The sequence below is a fragment of the Micrasema longulum genome, unplaced genomic scaffold, assembly GCF_059751315.1.
Source record: "Micrasema longulum isolate JH-2025_06_02 unplaced genomic scaffold, ASM5975131v1 h1tg001409l, whole genome shotgun sequence".
Lineage (NCBI taxonomy): Eukaryota > Metazoa > Arthropoda > Insecta > Trichoptera > Brachycentridae > Micrasema > Micrasema longulum.
This window is the reverse complement of record NW_028278595.1, coordinates 189,461-215,198: the sequence shown is the minus strand read 5'-3', so window position 1 is coordinate 215,198 and position 25,738 is coordinate 189,461. Positions and strand designations below refer to the sequence as shown.

At 33.8% G+C, this 25,738-nt stretch overlaps 1 protein-coding gene and 1 long non-coding RNA gene across 3 annotated transcripts in view; both read left to right on the top strand.

The window, feature by feature from the left end:
• Positions 1–3,894: 3,894 nt before the first annotated feature.
• Positions 3,895–25,738, top strand: part of LOC148275510 (uncharacterized) — a 42,105-nt gene continuing 20,261 nt past the window's right edge. Inside the window, exon 1 of one of the 2 annotated variants that reach the window (XM_088235613.1) lies at positions 3,895–3,966. Coding sequence is in view for 1 of the 2 variants with exons in the window: in XM_088235612.1 (XP_088091738.1) it covers positions 4,366–4,393 (28 nt within the window). In the remaining variant the exon portion in view is untranslated. Of the gene's footprint in view, positions 3,967–4,350; positions 4,394–25,738 lie in introns of those variants that run through there. The other variant, XM_088235612.1, reaches the window with a different exon arrangement.
• On the top strand, positions 7,637–12,168 carry LOC148275511 (uncharacterized). Its single transcript, XR_015824010.1, has 2 exons — positions 7,637–8,125; positions 10,984–12,168. It is a non-coding gene; the product is annotated as an uncharacterized LOC148275511 (long non-coding RNA).

Here is a 25,738-nt window from a genome sequence, read left to right as displayed (position 1 = left end):
ATTGAATTTCACGTTAAGACGCACTTAGATTCAGAAACCTACATGTGCGCAATATGTGAATATGTGTGCCCCAGCAAAACTGAACTGATTTCACATAACACGTTAGTTCATCAGTTAATATGTTCAGAATGTGGTTTCATATGCACGCAAGAAAGCGAATTAAAAGAACACGAGGAAACTCACATTCTGTCGAAACCAGTTTCGTGTAAGTCATGTGATCATTTATGCGTAGACGATAAAACTTTAAGAAGACACCTGTGCTCGTTTATGACGATCCTATAGAGGAGTTTTGCAAAGTTGATTTGTTTGATATTCAAATAAGATTTCACTTCTATTGATTAATACAAAAATTAACGAATAAAGAAAATCTAAACTTTCCAATCTCAATTCTAAATTTATTTTCGTCCCCACATAATTCAAATTAAAATAAAAAAACATCGATTTATAATACAAGACAACACATGTCGGAAATTTAATCTTGAATTGAATGAGGAAGTTTAGTGCTACGGGAAATTGGATATAAAAATATTTTCTTACGCGCGGTAGAAATTAGAGCATTTGATAATTGTACAGCGAAGTTTCTTTAAAATGTAAGAACAAATAATAATAACTTCTTTGAACTATCTAAATTTGTTGCAACAGAGAGGGAAAACATTTTCGTGAAGGAAATATGGAAGTTTAGGCATTTACAGGGCTTTCAACCTGTCATTGGCTGGCTTAAGTGGCCACTTTACACACTGTGTAACATTCACAATTCTTCCTTTGTTTAATCATCCTCATTTCCTCAACTCTGCTATCTGTTGACTTTTGTGAAGTAAAAGATCTGAAACCTTCATCACGTGGATGAGATTCATCCGGCTGAACCAAATCACGTACTAGGCAACGCCTGAAAACAATTTTCCAATTTTCATACTTTTTTTATCAGTTTTTTTTACAATGTTTTGAGTTTTTCCAAATGTTTTTAAACTGGCTGGATTCTCTTTCTCCCTAGGGAATTATACCGATCTAAATTAGTTACAACAGATTTGAACTACATCACAAATTCTTTAAAATCTGTCGATTGTTGATATGTGTTGCGATAGATTTCTGCTTTCCGGCTGGCAAAATTTTTAAAGTTTAGTGTATTTTTGCGCTACGGGGCTCTACTTTTTAATGTCAGCAAAACTTACCGACGAGAACTTGTGACGTCTCGGGCGGAGTAATTTCAAAATCACAAAACTTAATAAAATCATTGTGATGTTAAATTTGGCTTAATTTGATAGTCTACCTTAGCAAACAAATTTTTGTCGCAGGAGGCAAAACTAGCTGTTCATAATGGAGTTCTATTACCAACCCTTATGTGTGGGAGTGAAGTATGGTATAAGATAAATAATTATGAAAGTGGTAAAACGATGTATGATAGGTGCATAAATGTCAAGATCCGTGAACTATGTAAGGCTGAGACGTGCATTATCGATAGAATCAAGAAAGGAATGCTGCGTTGGTTTGGACATGTAGAGCGAATGGACAGCGAGAACGGCTAAAAGGATCTACGATGCAAATGTTGATGGATGCAGAAATGAGGAAGACCGAGAAAGACATGGCACGATCGAGTCCATCAAATACTTGAAGATAGACATGTCAAGAGTAGGAATAATCGGCGTGCGTGCATGAGATGTTTGAATGTAGAGGAAGCGAGGTATCTATGCAGACAGTGAGTGATGTGACGTTCTGTCCTCCCTGCCGGGCGTGATGGTTTGATTGTTTGTTTGTTTTGTAGTTATATTTATATACTGATAACCAGATGAAGAGATGAGAGAAAGGTGAACCAGTAATAAATTTATTTTGTGTCATTGATGATGCTTGTTTTTCTTTGTCGAATATCGTTGATTTGTCAATGAAATCAATTGAAGTATTGGATATTTGGGTTGCTTTTTTAACCAAATCATTGTATGCAACTTTTGTATCAATTTATTGTATTTAGGTTCGGATAGGCGAAGCTCTACTGTTCGTATAGAATCAATAATTTATCAACTAAAATGTTTATTCCGAATTTCTCAATCTTAAGTATAATTTTACTACATTGTAAAATAAGCTGAACTGATGTAGCTAGAAAAATAATTATGTTTTAAATCAAAAAGACACAGACAAACTTGACATATAGAAATTAATTTGTAGGAATACAGTATAAAATTCATATGATTTGTATTAGAAATTAAAATCGTAATTGACTCGTAGGACTGCGCACTTTACCATTTTTATGATAAGTTTTATTTAGTTTGCAAATTGTTTGATGAATTTATTAGTAATAGATTCTTTGTTTGTATGAAAATGTTATTGTATTATTAATAGTGATGAAACGGATAGTGATTCGGCCGGATACCGGATTCCGGATATTCGGCGGACGCCTAAGCCGGATACCCGGCCCATTATCTATTTTTTTCACGCATTTATTTTCAGAGTTTATTTGCGTGCTGAGTTATTTTTCTAGAGTACGTGATATACTGATTTTATCGCATCCGTCGGATATTAAGCGACTATCCGGTACCTGGCCGGATAATAAAATTAAGCCGGATAGACCAGGTACCGGATAGTTACCAATTATCTGTTTCATCTCTAATTATTATTATTACACATTGAAGCAACTTGTTGCAATCTTGATATATTATAACAAAGTATTATTTAAGAATAAACTTTTCAGTATACCTCCTGTGTTTTATTATGTTTACTTCCTAATTATTTAGTTATTTCATCATCATCATCACTACTCCAAATTTGGAGCATATGGTGTCGACGAAGATCCTCCAGGCATCTCTGTCAGCTGCTAGCCCCTGTGCATCCTCCCAAGTCAGGTTCGCGCCCCCGTAGTTCTGACATGAACTGCCGACCTACAATCAGTATAGAACGTCCAGGATATCGAGAACCTGATACCTCTGAAAAGTAGGCAAGCTATGTTAAGGCTCTCGGAGGCATCCGCAGCGCATGGCCTAGCCGACCATATTGCCACCGCTTGATGACAGTTGTCACCGGAGTTTTCTGCGTTCGTTCTCTTTTTACTTATACCTATATCAATTTTGTATCATAATTCTGATACTATTTTTTTTTAGATTTTGTGGCTTGACACATTTTTGCATCCATCCATTTATGCAAAGTATAACGTGGGTAAACTGGCAAAAAACGTTAACTCGAAAATATGCTGATTTGACTTAATGATGCAATTTTGTAAAGTTTTTAACGCTCTACAAACTGGCTAAATACGCTCATATTAAACTTCATATATATCTGTAGTTTTAAAAATAAATTTAAGGTTAAGACGTGTACCTGGTATTTTATTCATGTTAAGCGCTTTAAATAACTTAATATAAACGGAAAAATTAAAAACATGTTCTTAAATAAGCACTTTACGTCTTACTATATTAAAAAAAATAAAAAAGAGTAAAATTGTAACAAAACTTAAATGCTTGATTTCTCAAAACGGAGATTCCAGAGTTAAAGCTTTTTTTCCGAAGTAAAACAATGTTATCTGAAAATTTGGTTTTCTTAATTCGTCCTAATATTTCAAAATACATGTGTGGTTGAGCCGATGGTTTGTTTCGATGTATTTTAGCCATAAAAGTCATATGGAGTTAGATACTGGCCAATTTCGTATTTACATGTCAACATACTGGCTAATTTTGGTTTTGTGAGGTTTCTACGCCTGACAGGACATTTTGGTTTTGGCTACACTGCTTGGCCCGCGCGTGCAGTCTTCGCTTTTTCGACGGTTTGTACTACGCTTTTTGAATTCATAAAAATATTGTCCGCCATTCGCCGTGTAAGTAGTTATAGCTACGCCTTAACTCGCACAACGCAACAACCTTATCATAATCCATCGCCTTTCATCATCATCCTTCGCCTCCTGACGAAATTGTGCCTGCAGTGTTTCTGAAGACCAATTTCCCTGATACCGTGAGCTGATTGCCGACAAGGAGGAAGACTCGATATCAGGTTAGTCAGTGTTATTACATGTTGATTATCTTTGGTTCGAGTACATCTCAAATAAAGTGTTGGCTGCATAATCCACAGGCTCATTTATCGTCCGCGATCGCAAATTTTATTTGAAATGCGTTTGAACGCAAAAGGAGAATTTTATTTTCACAATTCACCAATGTGTTTAATTATGGCTGTTAAATCGACGGTTTGTATGGATTTTAAAAACCTAACAATACCTACATAATTTGTTGTTGTAAATATGAGAGTATACAATATTTTTCTCGACAAAATGTAGATTTGTCTATTAGTACGTCACAGCTTAGAATACTTATAATCCTAGAAGTCTAGTCTATGGCATGATAAAAAAAGTATTATGGTCTATGGTCTGTCTATGATTATCAAAGATATCGGAAAATGTCTGACGGAAGTGCATCAATGCTTGGTTAGTATTATTCATTATTTTACTTTTAATCCTTACAAAACTAAAATAAAGGAATCGCTGTAGTTGTCGTTGAATCTAATCGAAGAGTGCGCATGATGCGACTAAATAAATTTCAATGTAGCCTTCAAATTTAGCTGGAAAAACACGTTTTTTCATTCTATAAATTGGTTTGCTTTAGAAGACGAAAATACTGTCAGACACTTATAACAAACAACGTTTAAACCGTGCAACTGGGTTGACCGTAATGTAATCTTTAAAGTTTGATACGACAAATGTCATTTATCCAAATATTTCAGGTCATTTTATTTTAGACAATGACAACCTAGTTTTCATGAAACGGTGTTCGAATAATTTTATGTTGTGTTCGTTCACAGTAGTAATATTGCCAAAAAAGTATTATTAAATATATAATCCGCTTGAATTGAACTTCTAGCATACATTCAAGAGATGCCTCTGCTTTCCGCAGCTTCTGCCAGGATTCTGTCCCTTTAAAACTTTAAACGAATTCGGGTTTTTTAACCCTAAAGTCCGCATTTTTTAACCGCACCCGTCATACGTTGAGCTCTCTATTTCATGTGCCAGCAGTTCGTACGAATTATGCCCAGAACTCTCCACTTATACGTTTTGCTCGTGAATATAATTTGAACTTTCCCCCTATTGATCCATTTGATTATAAAAAAATAACATTTAAAATGCGCGTCTTAAAACATACCTTTTTGTCTTATACTTAGTTTCAATAATAAAGTCTTATTTTATCTTATTTTATTTTATCTCTAATTCTTAATATTTTATATATTTTTGACACTTGACACTTGTGCAATATTTACACACATGTCCACCCTCATTCCAATATAACACCCACTCACCCACCCTCTCACTCACTTACACTCACCCAAACACACTAGTATGAATTTACGTGTATTTAATGTATTTCTGTGGATATCTGTCATTGGTTTTATTTTATGTATATTTTATTTGTTATATTTTTGTTACATGTATTACTGTTGATATCCCCAATAAATAAAAAAAATAAAGAAATAATAACAATAACCTTAAGTATTTATTGTTTTGCGGTCAAACAATAAGCTTTTCACGCATTCATTTTGTATACAATAATAGCTAACATTAAAAACATTTTAAGGGCCGTTTGCTCTATAAACAGGAAATTTCACAAAGGTTAAAAACATTGGCTTTTCAATATGCATGACATTTGTATTATTTTTTCAAATGCGTTGTCGTACCAATCATAATTACGAGGCAATGAACTTCAGAATATTTTTTTTCTCCAATTAGTTATATTGTTTATGAAAATACCGTCCTTTTTGCAAAAATCAGATTTTTTTTCAAAAATCGTTTCTGCCGAATTTGGATAAATAAATGACTTATTTCATAATTGAAAATGTAATACTGAACTAAATCCATGTATGGATATAGTTTGTAGAGCTTTTCATAAAACTTATATTAGTTATATCTATAAAATGATATAATAATTGGAAATTCATTAACACCGTGGGTAACTGTGTACAATAAAAAAGTAAATTATACCATTGGATTTATGTTACATATTTTTTTTTATTTATTATATTTCCTTTTTGCATTTTACAATAGGTATAAATATACAAAAATACACATACAAATATAAAAAAACTATTTTTAACACAAAAAAAATATCCCACAAAGGCATGGTCTCTATGTGGGGTATCATTCTATTTTTTATTGAAATAAAGGCTTCTGAAAGAATACAATAGATATCAATAAGTTAGCAAATGAGTTGTAATATTAGAACACATTTTTTTTGTCACTAAAAATGATAAAACTGTAGGATATTCTATTCGTTAAAAAAAGAAGGTATTTAATCCGTTTTTTTATCCATAATTTCAACAAATTTTTTAATCGAAATATATTTAAATAATTGATATCTATCATACTGTCCATATGAAATGCATTGAACAGTTTGGGATCTATGAAAAATGAGTGTCTTTGCCCGAGTCTGGATTTACAATAAGGGATTTCAAGTAAACTTCAATATTTGACTAGATCTCATCGCCGATGACGCAGTCCTCCTAGCTGACAGCGAAGAGGAACTGCAATCCTCGGTTACAAAGGTTTACGAAGTGTGCAAGGAGAGTGATTTGCTAATGAATGTGCAAAAGTCGAACGTCATGGTCTTTGAAAGAAATGTAACTATGACTGAATGTAAGATTGTAGTAAATGGAGATAGTTTGAAACAGGTCGAAGAATTTGTATATCTGGGTAGTATGTTTACTAGAGATGGAAATATGGACAAGGATATTGAAAGGAGGGTTAGTGCCGGTAACAGAGTTAATGGTGCCTTAAAGTCTGTCGTAGCAAATAAGTGTCTATCGCAAGAGGCTAAATTAGCAGTTCATAATGGAGTTCTGGTACCAACCCTAATGTATGGAAGCGAAGCATGGAGTTGGAAAAAAAGGGACGAAAGTAGACTGAATGCTGTTGAAATGCGATCCCTCAGGCGAATGTGCGGAAAAACAATGTATGATAGGTGCCCTAATGTCGAAATTAGAGCAGAATGCAAGGCTGAGTTAAGCATTATCGACAAAATTAAGAAAGGTCTTTTGCGATGGTTCGGTCATGTGGAGCGAATGAATGATGAAAGAACGGCTAAAAAGATTTATGATGCGAATGTGTCTGGTTGTAGAAGTCGAGGAAGGCCGAGAAAGACATGGCATGATCAAGTACAACAAATTCTTGAAAGTGGTCATGTGAAAAGTCGGAATAATCGACGTGCGTGCATGAGAAGATGTATGAATGTGAAGGAAGCAAAGGAAGTGTGCCAGGACAGAGTGGTGTGGCGTTCTATCCTCTCTGCCTACCCCTCCGGGGAAATGGCGTGATGGTTAGTTAGTTAGTTAGTTAGTCTATTGAAATTTTTAGGAAATAAAAAATGTTGGCGCATAAAAACATATCTGTACCTCAGAGGTAGACGGATGCAAATCCAAACGTCAAATTTTCAACACAAGCCTAAAGAATTTAGTTTCTCTAAGGGATTTATAACATTTATTTGTACATTCAGTATCTCAATACATTGGTTCATTCATTATTAGACTTACATTTCTTCAAAATCAATGGACATGATCATAAACTGGATACGAAAATCAAAATGTCATTTCATCAAATTCTGGATTTGCATCCATCTGCCTCTAAGGTAGAGATATTTTGGACACATATTTTTTTTAATGACCTATCAGTCCTTTGTTATTTTAGGAACCTTTTGAAACCTCTCTTTCTTAAGAATAATAAATATACTGTATTATAAATGCAACATGAATGTGCATAATTCAAACCACACTGAAGATGCGGGTTTTATGATATATACTGTGAAACAGGAACCGTGTTCTATTTCAAGCGAGGCAACAGATGTTTCTACCGTCAAACCCGATCATGATTCAAATATTAAAAGGGACGGTCTTGCCTTAAATGACTCCGAAGTTAACACTGTCTTTATAGCAAGCTCTACTAGATGCAACATTGATGTGGAGTATTCAAATACTGCTGATCTGCTCAGTAATGTGAAAAATGAACCACATCGCGACATATGCGAGAAGTCAGGTGTTTCTACCATTAAGGTTGAACAAGGCGAAAGAGACGATGCTGAATTGACGGATGAAAGTATGTATACCAAAATAGACGTACATTATTCCGATATTAAACAAGAATGTTTTGAATCCTCTGGCGATTTAAAACGTGTTTTGGGTAAGCTGTATATATGTCTTGTATTATTAATTAATTTCATTATTCCCCTTCCGCACCTAATAATGCTGCATAGATCACTGGTCAGAGTAGTAACTAACTTTTCATATCACTGTCGACGTAAAGGGGTTTGAAATGGGTGAAGGATTTATTTATTTTATTTATACTTCCCTTTGTAGACGATGAGGGGTGGTTTTAGAGCGACAGTGAAAGGGATATTGAAAGTTGTAAATGTAAATATCTGTTCGCGCTTTTCCTTACTGAATTTGGTTAGTAAAAGATGAAATATAATCAATTCGTAAAGAAAAAAAATTGAGTAGCCTTACGTGTCATGTACAAGGCTAAGGTACTCGGAAAAAATCTTTTTTGTTTGTCTTTGAAATGGTATGTTCGATCACTGCTTTTGGTTTATTATCTTTATGAGTCCAATCACCATTGTTGCAAAGTCCAAGAACAATGGCGCGTGATAACTACTTTTAACTACAGCGTGGATATCTGTTAAGGATATTCCATCTTTCCTGCATTCTGCTTCAAGATTATGGCGTTGTAAACTGAAAAATGGGCACTGAAATAACAGATGTTCGATACTCTGTGAAGAAATATCATCGCATGGACAATAGGCATCATTCCTTAATCAAAACCTATATAGGTAACTTCTCATAGCTCCGTGTCCGGTAAAAATTTGGGTCGTTTCGAAAGTACTTTGGTGATGACGACGTTTGCTGCATCAGCCAGCGTTGGGATAAACATTTTAGTGATTTTACCTGTAGAAGAAGCGCGGTAATGATCCTCCCAACGCTGCTGCGTATTTTGTTTTATACAGCATTTAGCAAAGCTAAGGGGAAATTCTTAGAAGAAAGGTGCCGTTCTTTTACAAAGTGCGGCTCTTGCCCTTGAAAAAAATTGCTTGGTTATTATGAGTGAATCCGGAGAAAGACATTTAGTTTTTAAGACGGATTCGATGTGGTGGATGCTTTCAATGCATAGATCACTGCATTGGTACACAAACCGTAGCGTATCTTGATCATTTTTGTAATGTAAAGGTAAGATGATCAGTCGTGTTCGCCTACCATGCTTGAGATCCTTGGTTCGATTCCTGAGAGGGTCAACATGAAGCTTTTTTTATTTATTATTTTTATTTTTAAAACCATAAAATGACACGAGACCCAATTACAGTGGTGAATTACAGCACAGAACACCCAGGCTCGAGATAAACCCCAAAGGTTGCCAAAAGAGATTAGGGATGATGGGTCAATCGCATCCTTTCGTGAGATGGCGACGATTTTTGTTATAAACAAACATCCATATAGAAAGATTAGAGTGTCATTAAAGCGTCTGGATTTAATAACGATGTTTTGTTTCTGAAACTATTTTTGTATGTATATTGTTTATTAGTTAAGGTATAACTAGGTGTTTAAATTTTATTTGTACAACTATCTAAATAAATACATTGCATTTTATTTAATGTGTTCTCACGGGAAATCGAACCCGGAACCTTCCGTGTTTGTCAAGCGTCTTAACCACTAAACCACGAAGGCCGCCGGTTTATTTGTTTATTCAGTGGTTTTCACAGCAATATTTTATTGCACCTGAAGCGCAAGACTGATCACCTTACCCACGTAACACACGATCGAGGAATACTTCAAGTACTTTACCAATTCAGTGCCCTATGCACTTTTGTGGGTAAAATAGTCAGTACGTTTACTTACCATATAAGAGGTCTCGAGTTCGATTCTCGACATGGTTGACATAAATATTAATTCAAAAGGGTGTTTTACACTAGAACATTTTATGGTCACTGGACTGGCATTTGTCACGAAAGACTGATCATCTTACCATCATTAACAAAGATTATCAAGACGTACTGTAGTTGGTGTACCAATACAGTGTCCTACGCACCATTTGAAGCGGAAAGTAAATTTTGCGAATTCAATTTTTAATAAACATTTATGTACGTTATGTATACATAATCATGCCTTTAAAGTGTGTAATGTTTTTAAAAAATATTTTTATTCCGTGTCCATGCAGACGAAAAATTCAGTTATGTGTGTAATAGAACTAGAATCCTGGACGATCTTTTTCGACTCGATGACTACTCGGGCAAAAATCCTGAAAAGGAAATCGAGTAAAGATAAGTCGGTCTCGTAGTGGCGCATTCGCCTACCGTTCTTGAGGTCCCGAGTTTGATTCCTGGCAGGATTGACGTAAAATATTTGTTTTAATGGTGGTTTAACGCTGCAATATTTCACTGTCCCAGGACTGGGTAACTGAAGCGTAAGACTGATGACCTTACCTCCCATGTAACAAAAAATATCTAGATACTCTGCGATTGGAGTGTCAATGCAGTGCATCAGATATTTAAATGGTGATGATGATATTATCTCTCTTCAATCCGTGCATCATGTCTGAGGATGGTGATTACGCCTGACTCTAGGCATGGCTCGTCTGTGGACAGTCTCCCTCCATCTGGAACGGTCCTGTTCTCTTCTATAGGCATTCGTCAGTGATAATTCAGTGACTGTGCCACTCCATCTTGTCGGTTGACGTCTACGCGACCTTGTCCCTTCGACACTTCCCAGGAGAATAGTTTTCTCCAAACCATCAGAGTTCCCCCTGGAAATATGCCCAAAGAACTGCAGGATTCTTTTCTCGCACATGGATGTAAGTCTTTCTCCTATGTCCAGTTCCTGGAGTATAGATGCATTCGTACGTGTGGCCGTCCACGGAATCCGCAGCATTCGCCGCCAACGCCACATTTCGATAGCTGATATTATAAAGAATGCTTATAATTATGTTACTGTTAAGACATTAGTTATTATTGTATTTGCAACACAGTTAAAAATGCGTAACCATTATTTCAGACTGTAAGGCAACCGGAGAAAGCAAAATATCAAAAAAGAAAAGAGACTCATCTTCTCTTAAAGCTTCTACTGCGAGACAGGACTTTCAAAATATTAATAAAAATAAAAACTCGTTTTCGAAAGCATCTTGTTCAGAGTGTAATTTTACATGCAACGCAAAAAGTGAATTAAAAAAACACTTGCTAAAAAAACATTTAAAAAAAAAATTTTAATGCTCGCAGTGTAAATATTCTACTCACACCAAAGGGAGGTTGAATCAACATGTAGCCATTCATTCTAACGATAAACTATTTTCATGCACAGAATGCGAATACAAAAGTGTATCTAAAGGGTTGTTAAATCAACACAGAGTTTCGCATAGTACCGTGAAACCATTTTCGTGTGCAGAATGTGAGTATAAATGTGCGGTTAAAAGTAAGCTGCGGCCTCATATGATGTCCCACACGGGTGAAAAACCATTTTCCTGCGCGGATTGCGGATTTGCTTGCTCTTTTAAAACCACTATTATAAGACACAAGCGTTTACATACAAAAGAAAAACCATTTGCCTGCACAGAATGTGAGTATAAATGTTTGTTAAAAAGTGCATTGAAAAGGCACATGTACGTACATACAAAAGAAAAACCATATTCATGCACAGAGTGTGATTTCAAGTCAAGTTATTCAAATTTGTTTAAAAGTCATATGTACACACACAAGGGAGGGAAACCATTTTCATGCTCAGAGTGTCCGCTTAAATTTGCACTTCAAAGTCAGTTAAATGCGCACTCACCGACTCACACGGGTGAAAGGCCAATTTCGTGTACCGAATGTGAATATACATGTTCGGAGAAACGCAGACTAAAGACTCACATGTTAACTCACACAGGAGAGAAACCGTTTTCTTGCACTGAATGCGATTATGTGTGTTCTATTAAATCAAGAATAAAAAGACACATGCTTACCCATACTAAAGAAAAACCGTTTTCTTGTGCGGAGTGTGATTATGTAACATCACAAAATTGTACATTGAAAAGACATATTGCGTTCGTTCACAAAAGCGGAAAACGTCCACCGCAATGCAAATAACTTGTGAAGAAGAAAACGTTTCTAATAAACGCAACAGTATTATGTTTTCATCGATTTAAAGAATGTTAAAAAATTTCAAAATTGTAAACAATAATTAAAAGCGCTGGTGTTGTTACAACCGTTCTCTTATTCTTTTACCTACCTATTATCCTGAAGCAATGCATAAAGGTAATAGTTTGGACCGCCTGGGTACTGTAGTGTCTCCTTTGCGGCTGGACTCGTGAACATCTTTGGTGCTGCCGCTTCGCCAAAGATCCTGGCGCCTATGCACGAGCGTATTTATAGCTTCAATATGGGGTATTCTAGAAAAATAATATAAAAGGCTCGATAGAAACATCTCTGTGTCCGAAGAATACAATTTTGTCTGAAATAAAACCAGAGTGTTATTTCAATTCCGTAAAAATCCTATAAAAGGGAATCGAGTGGAGATCGAGTCCGCCTCGTTATACATTAGTTGGCGCGTTCTTCTACCATTCTCGATTCCCAGCAGGATGGATGTGAAATATTGATTTTAAAGGTTGCTATAATAGAAATTAGAATTAGAAATTCAATACTTTAAAAAAATGTAGTAACAAAGATTATTCACCATTCCCTTGCTCATAATCTCAGTGCGCTTAGTAAGTAAAAGAGCGATGTAGGAAATTCTAAAAACGAGTGGTATAATAATTATATTACAACTAGGTTTTACCCGCGGCTTCGCTTGCATGGTATTATAGAGTAATTAGTTAGTTTTGTAGTTTAACAATAAGAATTTTCTCGACGGAATAATTTTTTCAGGGTAAAAAGTAGCCGGTATCGATTGCCGGTCCTCCAACTATCATTTTGCAAAAAAACGACGATACGTTAGCCTATGGCGACGTAGCATCGTTATTCTGTTTTAGTATTAATTTCCCATTAAGAATTTTCCCGGTGGATTATTTTTTCGAATGAATGAAAAGTAGTTTCTGACACCTGCCAGCTCTCCGGCTTTCCTTATGCAAAAAATCAAGTCGATCGGTTGCTCTGCTGCGTCGTGAAGGACACGTAAACAAACGGACAAACACACTTTCGCATTTAAGTACGGGCCAATCCAATGACCCTGCCGGACCAAATTCCACACAAAGCAGTGACTTTTTCTGGACGCATTTGCAACTGATGAATCTCATGTGAATTAATGATAATTTTGCTTGTTACATGGCCATTCATAAAAAATGGGCCTCGTTTCTGAAGACGATTTTCCTTGCGAATCGTACCACTAACTGAGCACTCATTTTGACCATCATCATTCCACGTCCGCTCTCTAGATGGAACATATAATGTCCACAAGAGTCTCCATGCATCTCTATCGGCTGTCAGCTCCTGTGCGTCAGCAGTGGACGTCGAGAACCTGATGCCTTGTAAAGTAGGTAAGCGTGGTTAAGGTTCTCGGGAGGCATCCGCAGAATATGGCCCGGCTAATCTTATCGCCTCCGCTTAGTGACAGTTGCCACCGGAGTTTGCTGCGTCCGTTCTCTTACTTACTTCAAATACCTGGGAGTATATGTTACAGAAAATGACAGCTTTCAAAAAGAACGGGGAGTGCGATTAGTAGTAGCGGGTGCCACATTCAACAGTATGAAGGCTAGAACAGTAGACACTCTTTATAAAATAAATTCTATAATACAAATTTGTAAAGAAGAAAAAATAAAAGAATTTGAGATGAATAAGTCACTCAGATACCAACATAATATTAAAATTCCTAAATTCCACACAAGTCATGGTCAAAATAGCTTTGTCTTCAAAGGTGTAAAAAATTATAATAATCTTCCCAATGAACTAAAAACGATTAATAATATATATATCAATAAATACATTTTAAGTAAATCTAAAGAATTTTTTTGAACACGTGTAAAAACAACATTAAATTTTAACTAGTATGAATGTATGATTGTTTTATACGGATAGTGTTTTTCTGGGTTATTATGCCGTGTTTGTGGGCTTTGTATTGCGACGTCTAAAAACACTGTTAATCTTTCTGCACCATGATTCCAAATGACAAATACGTCATCTACGTATCGAAGCCATACTTTGGGTGCATATGGAGCTGTGTCCAAGGCCGTTTCTTTAAATGTCTCTATGAAAAAGTTTGCTAGAACCGGCGATAAAGGATTGCCCATAGCCACTCCTTCTAACTGTTTAAAAATTTCATTTTCAAAAGAAAAGTATCCATTTGTTAAGCAGTACTCAAATAAAGTGCACATGTCTTCACTAAAAATCTCTCGCGCTTTATTATAGAAATATACAAGCATCCTAATAACATAAACAGGGATGATGGGTTACGACTACGAACCTCATGGTACCCGGTGCTTCCAAAGCCCACGGTACAAACTCCACACACTTAACCACATACATTGCCCGACTGCGACACGGTACAAATTCCTCACAATTAAACACACTAAAAACTACACTCATACATTCAGCCCTGAAGATGGACACTGCAATGTGCTCCGAAACGTCGCAATACAAAGCCCACAAACACGGCATAATAACCCAGAAAAACACTATCTGTATTCTGAAGGCCGTGAAAACCTACGAACCTTGATTGTATTATGTTTTTTTTAATATATCCTATGTTTTTTTCCTCATGTACTCGTATTTAAAATTAAATAAACTCGTATAAATAAACAACTACAACAATGTGAGTCACTCTCCAAGCACAAAAGTTAGTCTCTTTTTTGGAGAGTTACAGTGATAACATTTACTAGATGTGTAAAAGTAGATATGCATAGAATTTTTTTTAAAACATGTACTTTTATGAAATTTATTAATAAAAAATTATTATCATTATTGTTATATTATCGTACCATATTATTTCGAAACCTTGTAAAAAAAAGGTTCCAGTGTATAAAAAAAAAGTAGGTACCCAAATATTTGAAATCGAACTAATTTTGTCTCGTTTTGAGGTTTTTTTCTCCATCCAAGTACAAGCTTAGTTATGAACTGCAGATCTGATAGGCGGCATACGGGGCATACTCAGTTAACGTAACTTGCAATCTTCAACTCTTGTAAACATTACGCGCTTCCGTATTGTATAGTTTCGTTTAGTATTTAAGTGGATCATTAGCCGCTATCGCGTACTAATGACATCGTTAGACATTAACGAACAATAATCAGAATCGCAAACAATGCCTTTGAATTCAATGCAAGACAATGAACTCCGAGAGATGTGAACAATCTAACCTCTAACCCGCTGTTTGCTGTTCTACTAAAGCGAACTGTAGAAACGCTCAGTTTTTTTTTTTTTTAATAAGCATAGATCTGCATAATCTATGGCTCAATCACAAATATTTCTATGTTGAACAATATTACTTTGGACATTGACATTTTTCACGTCTCTTAAGGGAGTTTTTCGTTACAAGATTCTCTTACTTCTTTAACATATTAATCTCTAGATATTATGTATACTTTTTATTTATTTATTTAACTTTTTGTACATAATGTTATTTGTACATTGGCGGGCTTATTGCCAAATGGCAATTTCTTCCAACCAACCAATAAACTAAAAGTTTTATTTTTATAATTCAAGTTACAGAACATATTCAATAGAAAAAAAATTAAAAAGTTAAAAATATATAAAAATAGAAATAAACGTATTTGTTTATAAATTACCTTAAATCAAAACTATTACTCAATGGGAAAAAGGAAAAAAGAGGAAAGAGGAAAAAGGAAAGGAGGAGAGATTAAGGAAGAGAAAGAAGATGTTTCTTCAGACGTGATTTAAACAGAGATAATGTAGTAACATCTTTGATGGTGGATGGGAGATGATTCCACAGTCGAGCCGCATGGACACTATATGAGTTAGAGAAGAAAGAGGAATTGTGTATGGGTATTAAGAGAGTGCCTTGAGAATGAGAACGAAGAGGTAAACCATGAACTGATAAGCGTTGAAATTTTTCACACAGGTATATAGGAGCGTTAGGACTATGAAGTACATTGAACAGAAGTGAGAGGGAGTGGTAGTCTCTCCGCTGTCTAATTTGATAATCAGAAATGTGGTCATATTTCCTAAGACCAAAAATGTACCTTATGCATGTATTCTGAAGTCGTTCAAGTTTATCGAGTTGCTCACAGCTTATATCAGTCATGGAAACATCAGCGTAATCTAGAATGGGTAGTAGTAATGCTTGTACAAGAGTGCATTTAGTACTAATGGGTAAGAATTTATATATATATATACCTAATTTTATGTATGAATATGTATGAATTAAGATATTCCAATTTGTAATGTACATATATTGGTCTTCTTTAAACCCTGTCACATCTGAAACCAGGATGATCAGTATGGGCAAGAAGACATATTAGCATATTTTTAAAAACATTTAGAACAAAGAATTTTTTTTTAAATAAAATATTAAAAAAAACAAATTGTTTCTTACTTCTGCAGGGGAGAAGTGGGGGGAGCGCGGCGCAGTGTCAGACTCCTCCCTTCCCCGTCCTCGTTTCACCCCCGCAGAAGTAAGCAACCATTTGCTTTTTTTGATATTTGATTTTTTTTAAAATTATGTTCCTTCTATGTGCCAATATGTGCCAATGTGCCAATATGTCTTCTTGCTCATACTGATCATCGTGGTTTCGGATGTGACAGGGTTTAAAGAACACCCTGTATATGAATAAATAAAATTGAAAATCATTCAGAAATCTTCCTACGAGAAACTATCGACGTGCTAATAAGCGACGCGATAATAATTTCTTACTATGGTTGTTTATCGTATTCGCGAACATCCGTGAACATCTAAATGTCAACATACTCGTATTTACGTTTCGCGACGTATAATCCTGCTGTGCAATCACATATTTGAATTTCACCGGTGTAAATATGGAAAATATTCCAAAAATGCTATTTTTATTTATTTATTTATTGTTTATCATGTTATTGCATTTAGCCGGCAGCTAATTTTAATTTAATTTTCACTTTTTTGTATTAGATACTCCTTACTGTTTTGCAAATGCAATATATTGTATTATTTTTTATAGTAAACGCCGATTTTTCGCCAGTGAACTGTATTTTATTTACGAGGAAAACAAAAAACAAACCGACACGATCGTTAACTTAGAGATTACACACGCGTTGACTTATGACTGCGATAACTTAAACATGTTCATTGTAATCGTTCAAATGCTTAACATGTTTTTAAGTGCAATTATGAATCTTCTTCATCCCTTAGAGAATGGTTAATTTGGGGATATGTATTTTTTCCATGCGGTTAATTTTTGTGTCATATATTTTTATTTTGCGCCACACTGATGATTATTTTATTTTACAGTTCTACATACATATTTATAGTAAACAAACAGATACAGTGTATAATCTCAGAACCAATAACAGATTTCCACAAAGTGTACAAAGCTAGTAAAGAAAATATATTATATATTGTTTATTTATTTATTATATATACGGCCTAAGCCAATTACAACAGTTACATGAAGAAACATAAATGCAAGAAACCCCAATGCCCCAATGTCCAGAATGTGTAGATTAGTCAATTCATCACACGACTTGGAATTCTTTGGGATAGATCTTCCGGCTTTTCGTAGATCTCTTCGCGACTAAACAGTGTGGGATGAAGTTGGATTGGCATGGTTTAGCTCGAAGTCTTATGTCTTTCGTTTTTATGAATATATTGTACACCATTATTGTATTGACCTTGTTTGTCTTTGCTAAATAGTTTTATGTTCTTTTTGTTCAGTTTCTTGCATTTATGTTTCTTCATGTAACTGTTGTAATTGGTTTAGGCCGTATATATAATAAATAAATATTATAAATGTGTTCACGATAAGAGAGTTTACTATCTAAAGTAATGCCAAGGTCTTTTATTGACGAAACCATTTAAAGGGAAGTAATTTATTAGTTTGTAGTTAAAATGTATATGTTTTTTTCGTCGCGAGAAAGGTATTATTTTACATTTGTCAATTATATAAATACATATAAGTTTATACATATAAAAATATTATTTTCACAGATGTATTTTTTTAATAACCAAAGAAAATACATTTTTTAAAAAAGCAGTAAGTTATCGTAAATTGGTTGGGATTAGGACAAGGATGCATGAAGAGAGGATAAGGAGGGGAAGGGAGATGTTCAAATGTATTATTGTAATGTCTACTAAGTTACATAATGCATTTTTAGTGTCAATTTCAAATCTGACAGAGTGATGTTTGTGTAGTCTATGTCTTTAAATTTTGTATTGTACACTGAAAAAGTCCTACGAAAAAAAGCATTTCAGCATACTGGCACATGACACAGGTGGTACCGTCTACAAATCCTGTATAGAACACGTATTGTAATTAAACTAAGTAGTTCTGTACAGTCAAATATTCCTGTCATAATTTTGTGAAGCAGTAGTTGGTCCGCACACACTTTGCGTTATTGTAGAAACGTGATTCCATGGTAGGTGGAGGCAGCGAGAGTTGATACATTCTATACTATATTATTTATGTTTAAGTAACATGTATTCTTGGCACATATATATATACTTTATATTTGTATAATAATGATTTTTAATTTCTTGCATTTGATTAGCTAGGCATTTATAATTAAGTAGTTTTAGTTTTTCTTTTTTATGTTATTGTTTTATTAGTATAGGACTACTTACGCTCTGAAGATGAAAAATCTCCATCTTAGACTAGGCTGTGCCATGTTAGATGGAGACTATCATAAACAGAGAACACTCCGTTTTCATTTTACATTAATTGGTTTTATATAGATTCCCTGTTATTAAGTATGTATATTATTATTCTTTTTTTTATATTTTTGCAATAAATTTATAAATAAATAACAATAATAAGAAATACCGGTTTTGTATTTTAGGTACTTTATAGATTTGTTCTGAATATTTTCTATTTTTATTATATACATGGCATACTGGGGATTCCATATTTGAGATGCGTATTCCAAATGGCTTCTAACAAGCGTATAATATAATGAAATTAGGGCCTTAGAATTATCACAGTGTTTACCCAGGGCCCCGATTACAATTGGAAGTTAACAGAGTTATCTTCGACTGTATATTTAAAAAAAAAAACGATATTTGTTTACAAAAATGAGTATATTTGCACGAGCATTTAAAGTATCTTTGTCAGTAACCTTTTATTGAACATGTTTATAAGAAAAAATATTAAGCATGCAGAAAACTTAATTTTACTTTGTAGATAAAATTCAAGATAAATGATAGCTTTTAATTGTTGTAATCGGGCCGAGGATTTATTTATTTATTTAGTATTTCAGTTTTAAAATGTACAGAGTTTATTTGTTTCAGGTCCCGACTAGCTAGGAAATTCCTGTGTTTAAGAAGGACCTTATTTTTTCATGTGTTTTTTTAAATATTTTTAATTTCATTAAATGATGCTTAATAAATTCAAAGAATAATAATAACATTAGAAAAAATCAATATAAATATAAATTAAAAAACATGCAAGTAATAATAATAAAAATTGAATCATAAAAATAAATTAGTAAATATGCCATTAATAGTAAATAAATGAGACACAATTATTTTAAATTATAAAACATACCGATAATAATAAAAATTGAAGCTTAAATACAAATTTGAAAATATATCGTTAGTAATTAAAAATTGAAGAACAAAAATAAATTACAGAATATACCATTTATAATTTAAAAAAAAAAAAATGATATTAAGATACGGTTAAAATACTAGTATTGAAAAGAAAAAAAAAAGAAAAAAAAAACAATCATATGTAAATGAATAAACATAGAAAGTAAAAATGAAATATACATAAAAACAATAAGAGATTTTTTTCAATTAAAAGCAACACAATTTTTAGTCATGAAAATAATTACAGGATATAAAAAGGTCTACCCCTAATCCACTTGCTCACCTTCTTCTTATAAACATTGTAAGATTCTGGATTCTATTTCACAAGCCGACTGTATTCCTTATCCGTCGGGACACGGATGCGTACACAATTAAAAACTGGATTTTGGATATTTATACTGGGAAGCTCTCTGGCCTTGCAATGACCGTGAAATCATAATAAGAAAAAAGAAATTCTATGAAAGTTTATTTCGATATAGTTGATGGCCTTGGCCCTTCCAATGTAGGTCGATTGTATTCCTTGTATAAAATATATGTTTATAAGGGGCGTGCGGTGAGGTTTTCGATTGGGGAAGCAGCCACTAGCTACATAAGTAAAATATATGCCTACTATTAAAACAATATTTTTTTTAATTTTATTTCGAATACAAACAGATGTACAAGTTAAATTAATATTTTTAAAAAATTACATAAAATGTATACATAGTAGGGCCTGCCATCCAATTATATGTATTCACTAAATAGTACTATAATAAAGCGACGGCGGCTTAAAGTTTAAACTATATAAAATGTATACATAGGGCCTGCCATCCAATTATATGTATTCACTAAATAGTACTGTAATAAAGCGACGACGGCTTAAAGTTTAAACTATATAAAATGTATACATAGTAGGTCCTGCCATCCAATTATATGTATTCACTAAATAGTACTGTAATAAAGCGACGACGGCTTAAAGTTTAAACTATATAAAATGTATACATAGTAGGTCCTGCCATCCAATTATATGTATTCACTAAATAGTACTGTAATAAAGCGACGACGGCTTAAAGTTTAAACTATATAAAATGTATACATAGTAGGTCCTGCCATCCAATTATATGTATTCACTAAATAGTACTGTAATAAAGCGACGACGGCTTAAAGTTTAAACTATATAAAATGTATACATAGTAGGTCCTGCCATCCAATTATATGTATTCACTAAATAGTACTGTAATAAAGCGACGACGGCTTAAAGTTTAAACTATATAAAATGTATACATAGTAGGTCCTGCCATCCAATTATATGTATTCACTAAATAGTACTGTAATAAAGCGACGACGGCTTAAAGTTTAAACTATATAAAATGTATACATAGTAGGTCCTGCCATCCAATTATATGTATTCACTAAATAGTACTGTAATAAAGCGACGACGGCTTAAAGTTTAAACTATATAAAATGTATACATAGTAGGTCCTGCCATCCAATTATATGTATTCACTAAATAGTACTGTAATAAAGCGACGACGGCTTAAAGTTTAAACTATATTAAATGTATACATAGTAGGTCCTGCCATCCAATTATATGTATTCACTAAATAGTACTGTAATAAAGCGACGACGGCTTAAAGTTTAAACTATATAAAATGTATACATAGTAGGGCCTGCCATCCAATTATATGTATTCACTAAATAGTACTGTAATAAAGCGACGACGGTTTAAAGTTTAAACTATATAAATAATATATGTACTAAATATTAAAATAAGACAAATATGGACGAAACAAGGAGATAGTGGGAAGGAAAAGAAGGAAATTGATAAGGAGTGGTAAAGGATGATTGAAGGAAAGTAAGAGTGGAAAATTGCATTTGATTGTATGATTAAATGAATTATGAATAAAGGGCATGAATCAAGCTTAGTTCTCTTCTGTAAATATTGTATGGAGTGTTAAATATATCTAGACTATTAAAATTCTTGTTAAATGTTTCACATATACGAGGGATCGTAGAATGTTTCCGATGATTAGTTTTAATTTTACGAATATAGAAAATATCAGAGAGTCTAGTTGGCCTGGAGGGGACACGGTAAGCAAGTAGATTAATGAGTTCCGGGGAATCGAATTTATTATTTACAATTTTGTAAAGCAGGATCTGATCAAACTTATATCTTCTGTGTGCTAATGAATCAAGGTTATGAAATTTTAATGAAGCTATATAATCTGGAAAATGCAAATGAAATTTGTATTCTATTTTTTTCAGGAATTTCTTAGAATTAAGTGCTTTGAAACAAAATAAAAAGCCATTTCTTGCAATAATGCGGAACTTCAGCCCTACGGGAAATTGGATGCAAAAATGTTTTCTTGTCCGCGGTAAAAATTAAAGCATTAAATTGTAATGCAATTTTTTTCTGAATCAAACCACATCCTTGAAATAGAGGAGGCTTAAAAGCGATTTTTGCGATACTTATATCTTAGAGAAAATAATAATTATCTATTATTGTATCCATCGTTATTTCTAGCTGGGACGCTGGACTACAACACCCTCGAATCTCGTCGTCAAATATTTCATGAGAAATTATTTACAAGTAATTCAAATAAATCAAGTCAAAGAAGGAATCGTGGGATAGAAATACCACATTGTAAAACGAGGCTGGCACAGAGACATGCATATTTTATGGGCCCAAAATTTTTTAATTCTTTTTTTATTGGGGGAATTTATCTTTAACTATACCGACAAGGTGAAGGTATGGCGTCTTTATCTTCCCATCATAATCGAGGCCCAGTCTTGATGTCCCTTATGTTTGTCAATGCTTCTTTTCTTTTTTTTTTACTATTCTTTGATAGTAATATTTAAACCCTATACATTGTATACATGGACAATGTCCGTTAATAAATAAATAAATCTTACTTTTTTATTTAGTTTTATTCATTTTAACAAATAAGTAACATACAAAATTGTATTTTTGTTCCCGCAAAGCCGAAGCTTGTCTGCGGGTTACATTACTTTTTTTTAAAAATTTATAAGTAAGTACATAGTTTAATAATAATTAAAGAATAAAATATATTTATACACTTAAGTTTCACTGTTTAATAATTTTTTGACTTTTTTTTTATGAAATTAGGTATTTTTCTTCACGATTTTCAGCTGGTATTAAGTTGTACAGTTTTGGTACTACACTACCCAGTGTTCTGTCACCATAGTAGTTTTTCTGTCGTGGTACCATCAGCTGCTGTGCCGATACTTGTCGGGTCATGATCTGGTGGTTTATTTTGGATTTAAAATTGCAATCGAGGAAGTGATCTGTCACTATCTTATATTGACACTGTTTGTTAATTGGCGAAACGTTAACAAAATCAAATAATATTTTATTGTTGTCTTTTGCCTCATTCTTTATTTTTACAGGTACGATAATTTTTTAAATTTGTACCTGTCAGTTCAAGACTCTATCAATGTATTTGATTAATACGAGTAACGTTGTGAGGAAAGCGTTTCTTTAAGTGAGATTTGATGTGTCATAACGATTAGAGATGACTTGATAAGCCGTTGGTAGTTGGTGGTATGTTAAAAGCGTACATACATAATATTATGTATGTAGGTATTCAGTTTATCTGACCTCCATTCGTGCATTTCTTTGAATCGGAGAAGCAGGGTTGCCAACGCTTCGAGAAAGTGCTTATTTATCTGTCTGAGGCCGAGTCTTTGAAGACTGCGAGGAAGGCAGCTACCTCCCAGATAGCAATGTAAACTTGCCTCAAGCTTGTATCAGGTTTGAAGTATCAAGAGTTCAAGCTTGACCCAAGTTTGAGATTGCAACTCTGTAAACTTGAGGCAAGTTTAAATCAAACTTCCTGTAGTCCTTAAAATGTAAGATGATTAGAATAACAGTTGTCAGAAAAACTGACGACATAACTTTGTAGTAACGTCTAAGGAGTGATTTATATTGACACACGAAAAATCATTCGTATTTGGTAGGTTAATTAATTTTTTAAATATAATTCTAGACATATAAATCAACATAAATATATAAAATCAGCTTTAAAACTAAAAAAAAACAAAAATAAACCTAATTATTAACGACTTTCTTTACAAGGTTACATCATTTAGCAAAAACGTTAGAGATGGGACAAATTGATCAATGAAATTTGATCGAATAAGGAAATAATTCGTTTGTTAATGTTCACAAAAAAAGTAAAAATGTCTTATTTTTGGTAAATAATTGTATTCAACACACCATAATAGGCTTGTTTTTGCGTTTTTTTAATCAATTTTCGGAAACAGAGTTTTATGATTGCATGAAATAACTGATAAAATCGATTTGATCAGTAATCAGTAATTTCCCATCACGAATGAAATTAGTTTGACAGCTGTCATTTTAATCAAGCTATATTTTAAGGACTATAGTTACCATCAACAAATTCATGGTGTTTTTTTTTTTTTAAAAAAGGAATAACCCGCTAAGCCTCTATTTTGAGGCTTGTCAGCAGGTGGGATAGAGGTGATATGGAAGGAGGTAATGAAAAATACACTACAACACCCAGACCAATTGAGAAAAAAACTCTTTCTTGGATTTTTTTCTTGCAACTGGCGGGAATCGAACCCGCGACGCCAGTTTCACAGTTGACCGTCTAACCAACTGCGCCACGGCGCCTGTCAATTTGTTTTTACAAACATCCTACAAGGTTGCCACATCAATATTCATGCAATTTTGGGTTTATTTCTACAAAGAAAAAAAAGCAACAAAAAAAGCCACATAAAACTCGAAGCTTCTTAAAAATATTAAAATTAAATAAAATTTCTTGTTATTCTAACACAGTATATTTATTTTGAATAAATAACACAATTTACAGGCTAATTTTGCCAAAAAAGTCAGATGATGTTTTGATGTCAAATAATTGATGTAATTGACTGGAGATCAGAGTCCGGTGCATTCTTTTGTCTCTCAGCTCTGAAACAAATAAATAAAACTGTTTTGTGACTTACTAGCTTTTTGACTAGCGGGATTTCTCAAGGTAAAAAGTATACGATATTCAAATTAAAATTTGTTGCAACAAGGGGAAAACATTTTGAGAAGGGAATATTGGAGTCTAGGCATTCACCGGGCTAGAGTCCTATCATTGTCTGGTTTAAGTGGCCACTTTACACACTGTGTAACATTCGCCGTTCTGCCTATGTGTAAACATTTTCACATTTTCACATTTTCTCAACTGTTCCATCTGTTGACTTTTGTGAAGAAATCCAGCCAGTCTGCAAGCGTTTGGACATACTCAAAACATTGATAATAATAATGGTGTATTAACAAGAATTACAATTCCTTTATCTACTAAATACATACTTAGGTAATAGATTTCTCTGGATCATCTCTAGTCTGCCTAACTAGGTACAACCTATTTTAAGGCAGACATTTTTATGCCAAAATAAACAATAACTACCTACTAGTTATTTTTTTATAAAGTTGTACAATATATACACCATTTATTATTTTAGAATGTTTTTTAGTGAGTTTTCCGATTTTTCTCTTAGTTGTCCCCGGAGTTTGCTGCCTCCGTTCTCTTATTACCTCATTCTTCACAAAATCAAACCACCGCACACACAAGATTCTTCTGAGACACCCGTTCTTAAAACTCAGAATTTTGCTATTTTCAGTCCTAATGAGGTGCCACGATTCGTATCCGTGGAGGAAAATAGGTGTTAGGCAGGCGTTATATAGACGGCATTTAGTATTAATATCATTAGCAATTCCTTTCCGTACTTAATGGCGCATAGGGCACTGCATTGCTACAGTTATCGCAGCGTATCGTGATAATTTTAGTTACATAAAGGTGAGATGATCAGTCCTCAGCTTCAGGTGCCCGTCCATGGATTGGTTCAAAAATTCTTCTGCAAAAACCCATTTTTAAATCAATATATCATGTCAACCATATTGGGAATCGTACCCGAGACCTCTTGGACGGGGGGCAAACGCGCTGACAACTACACCCCAAGGCCGATAACTGAAACATAATAAACAAATATTTCACATATTTTTAGAACGTTTTTAAAATACATATATGCTACAATATTTGAGTTTGTCCAAATGTTTGTAGACAAAACACAGGATTTCAGCCCCTCGGAGACGGAGAATACCTTAAA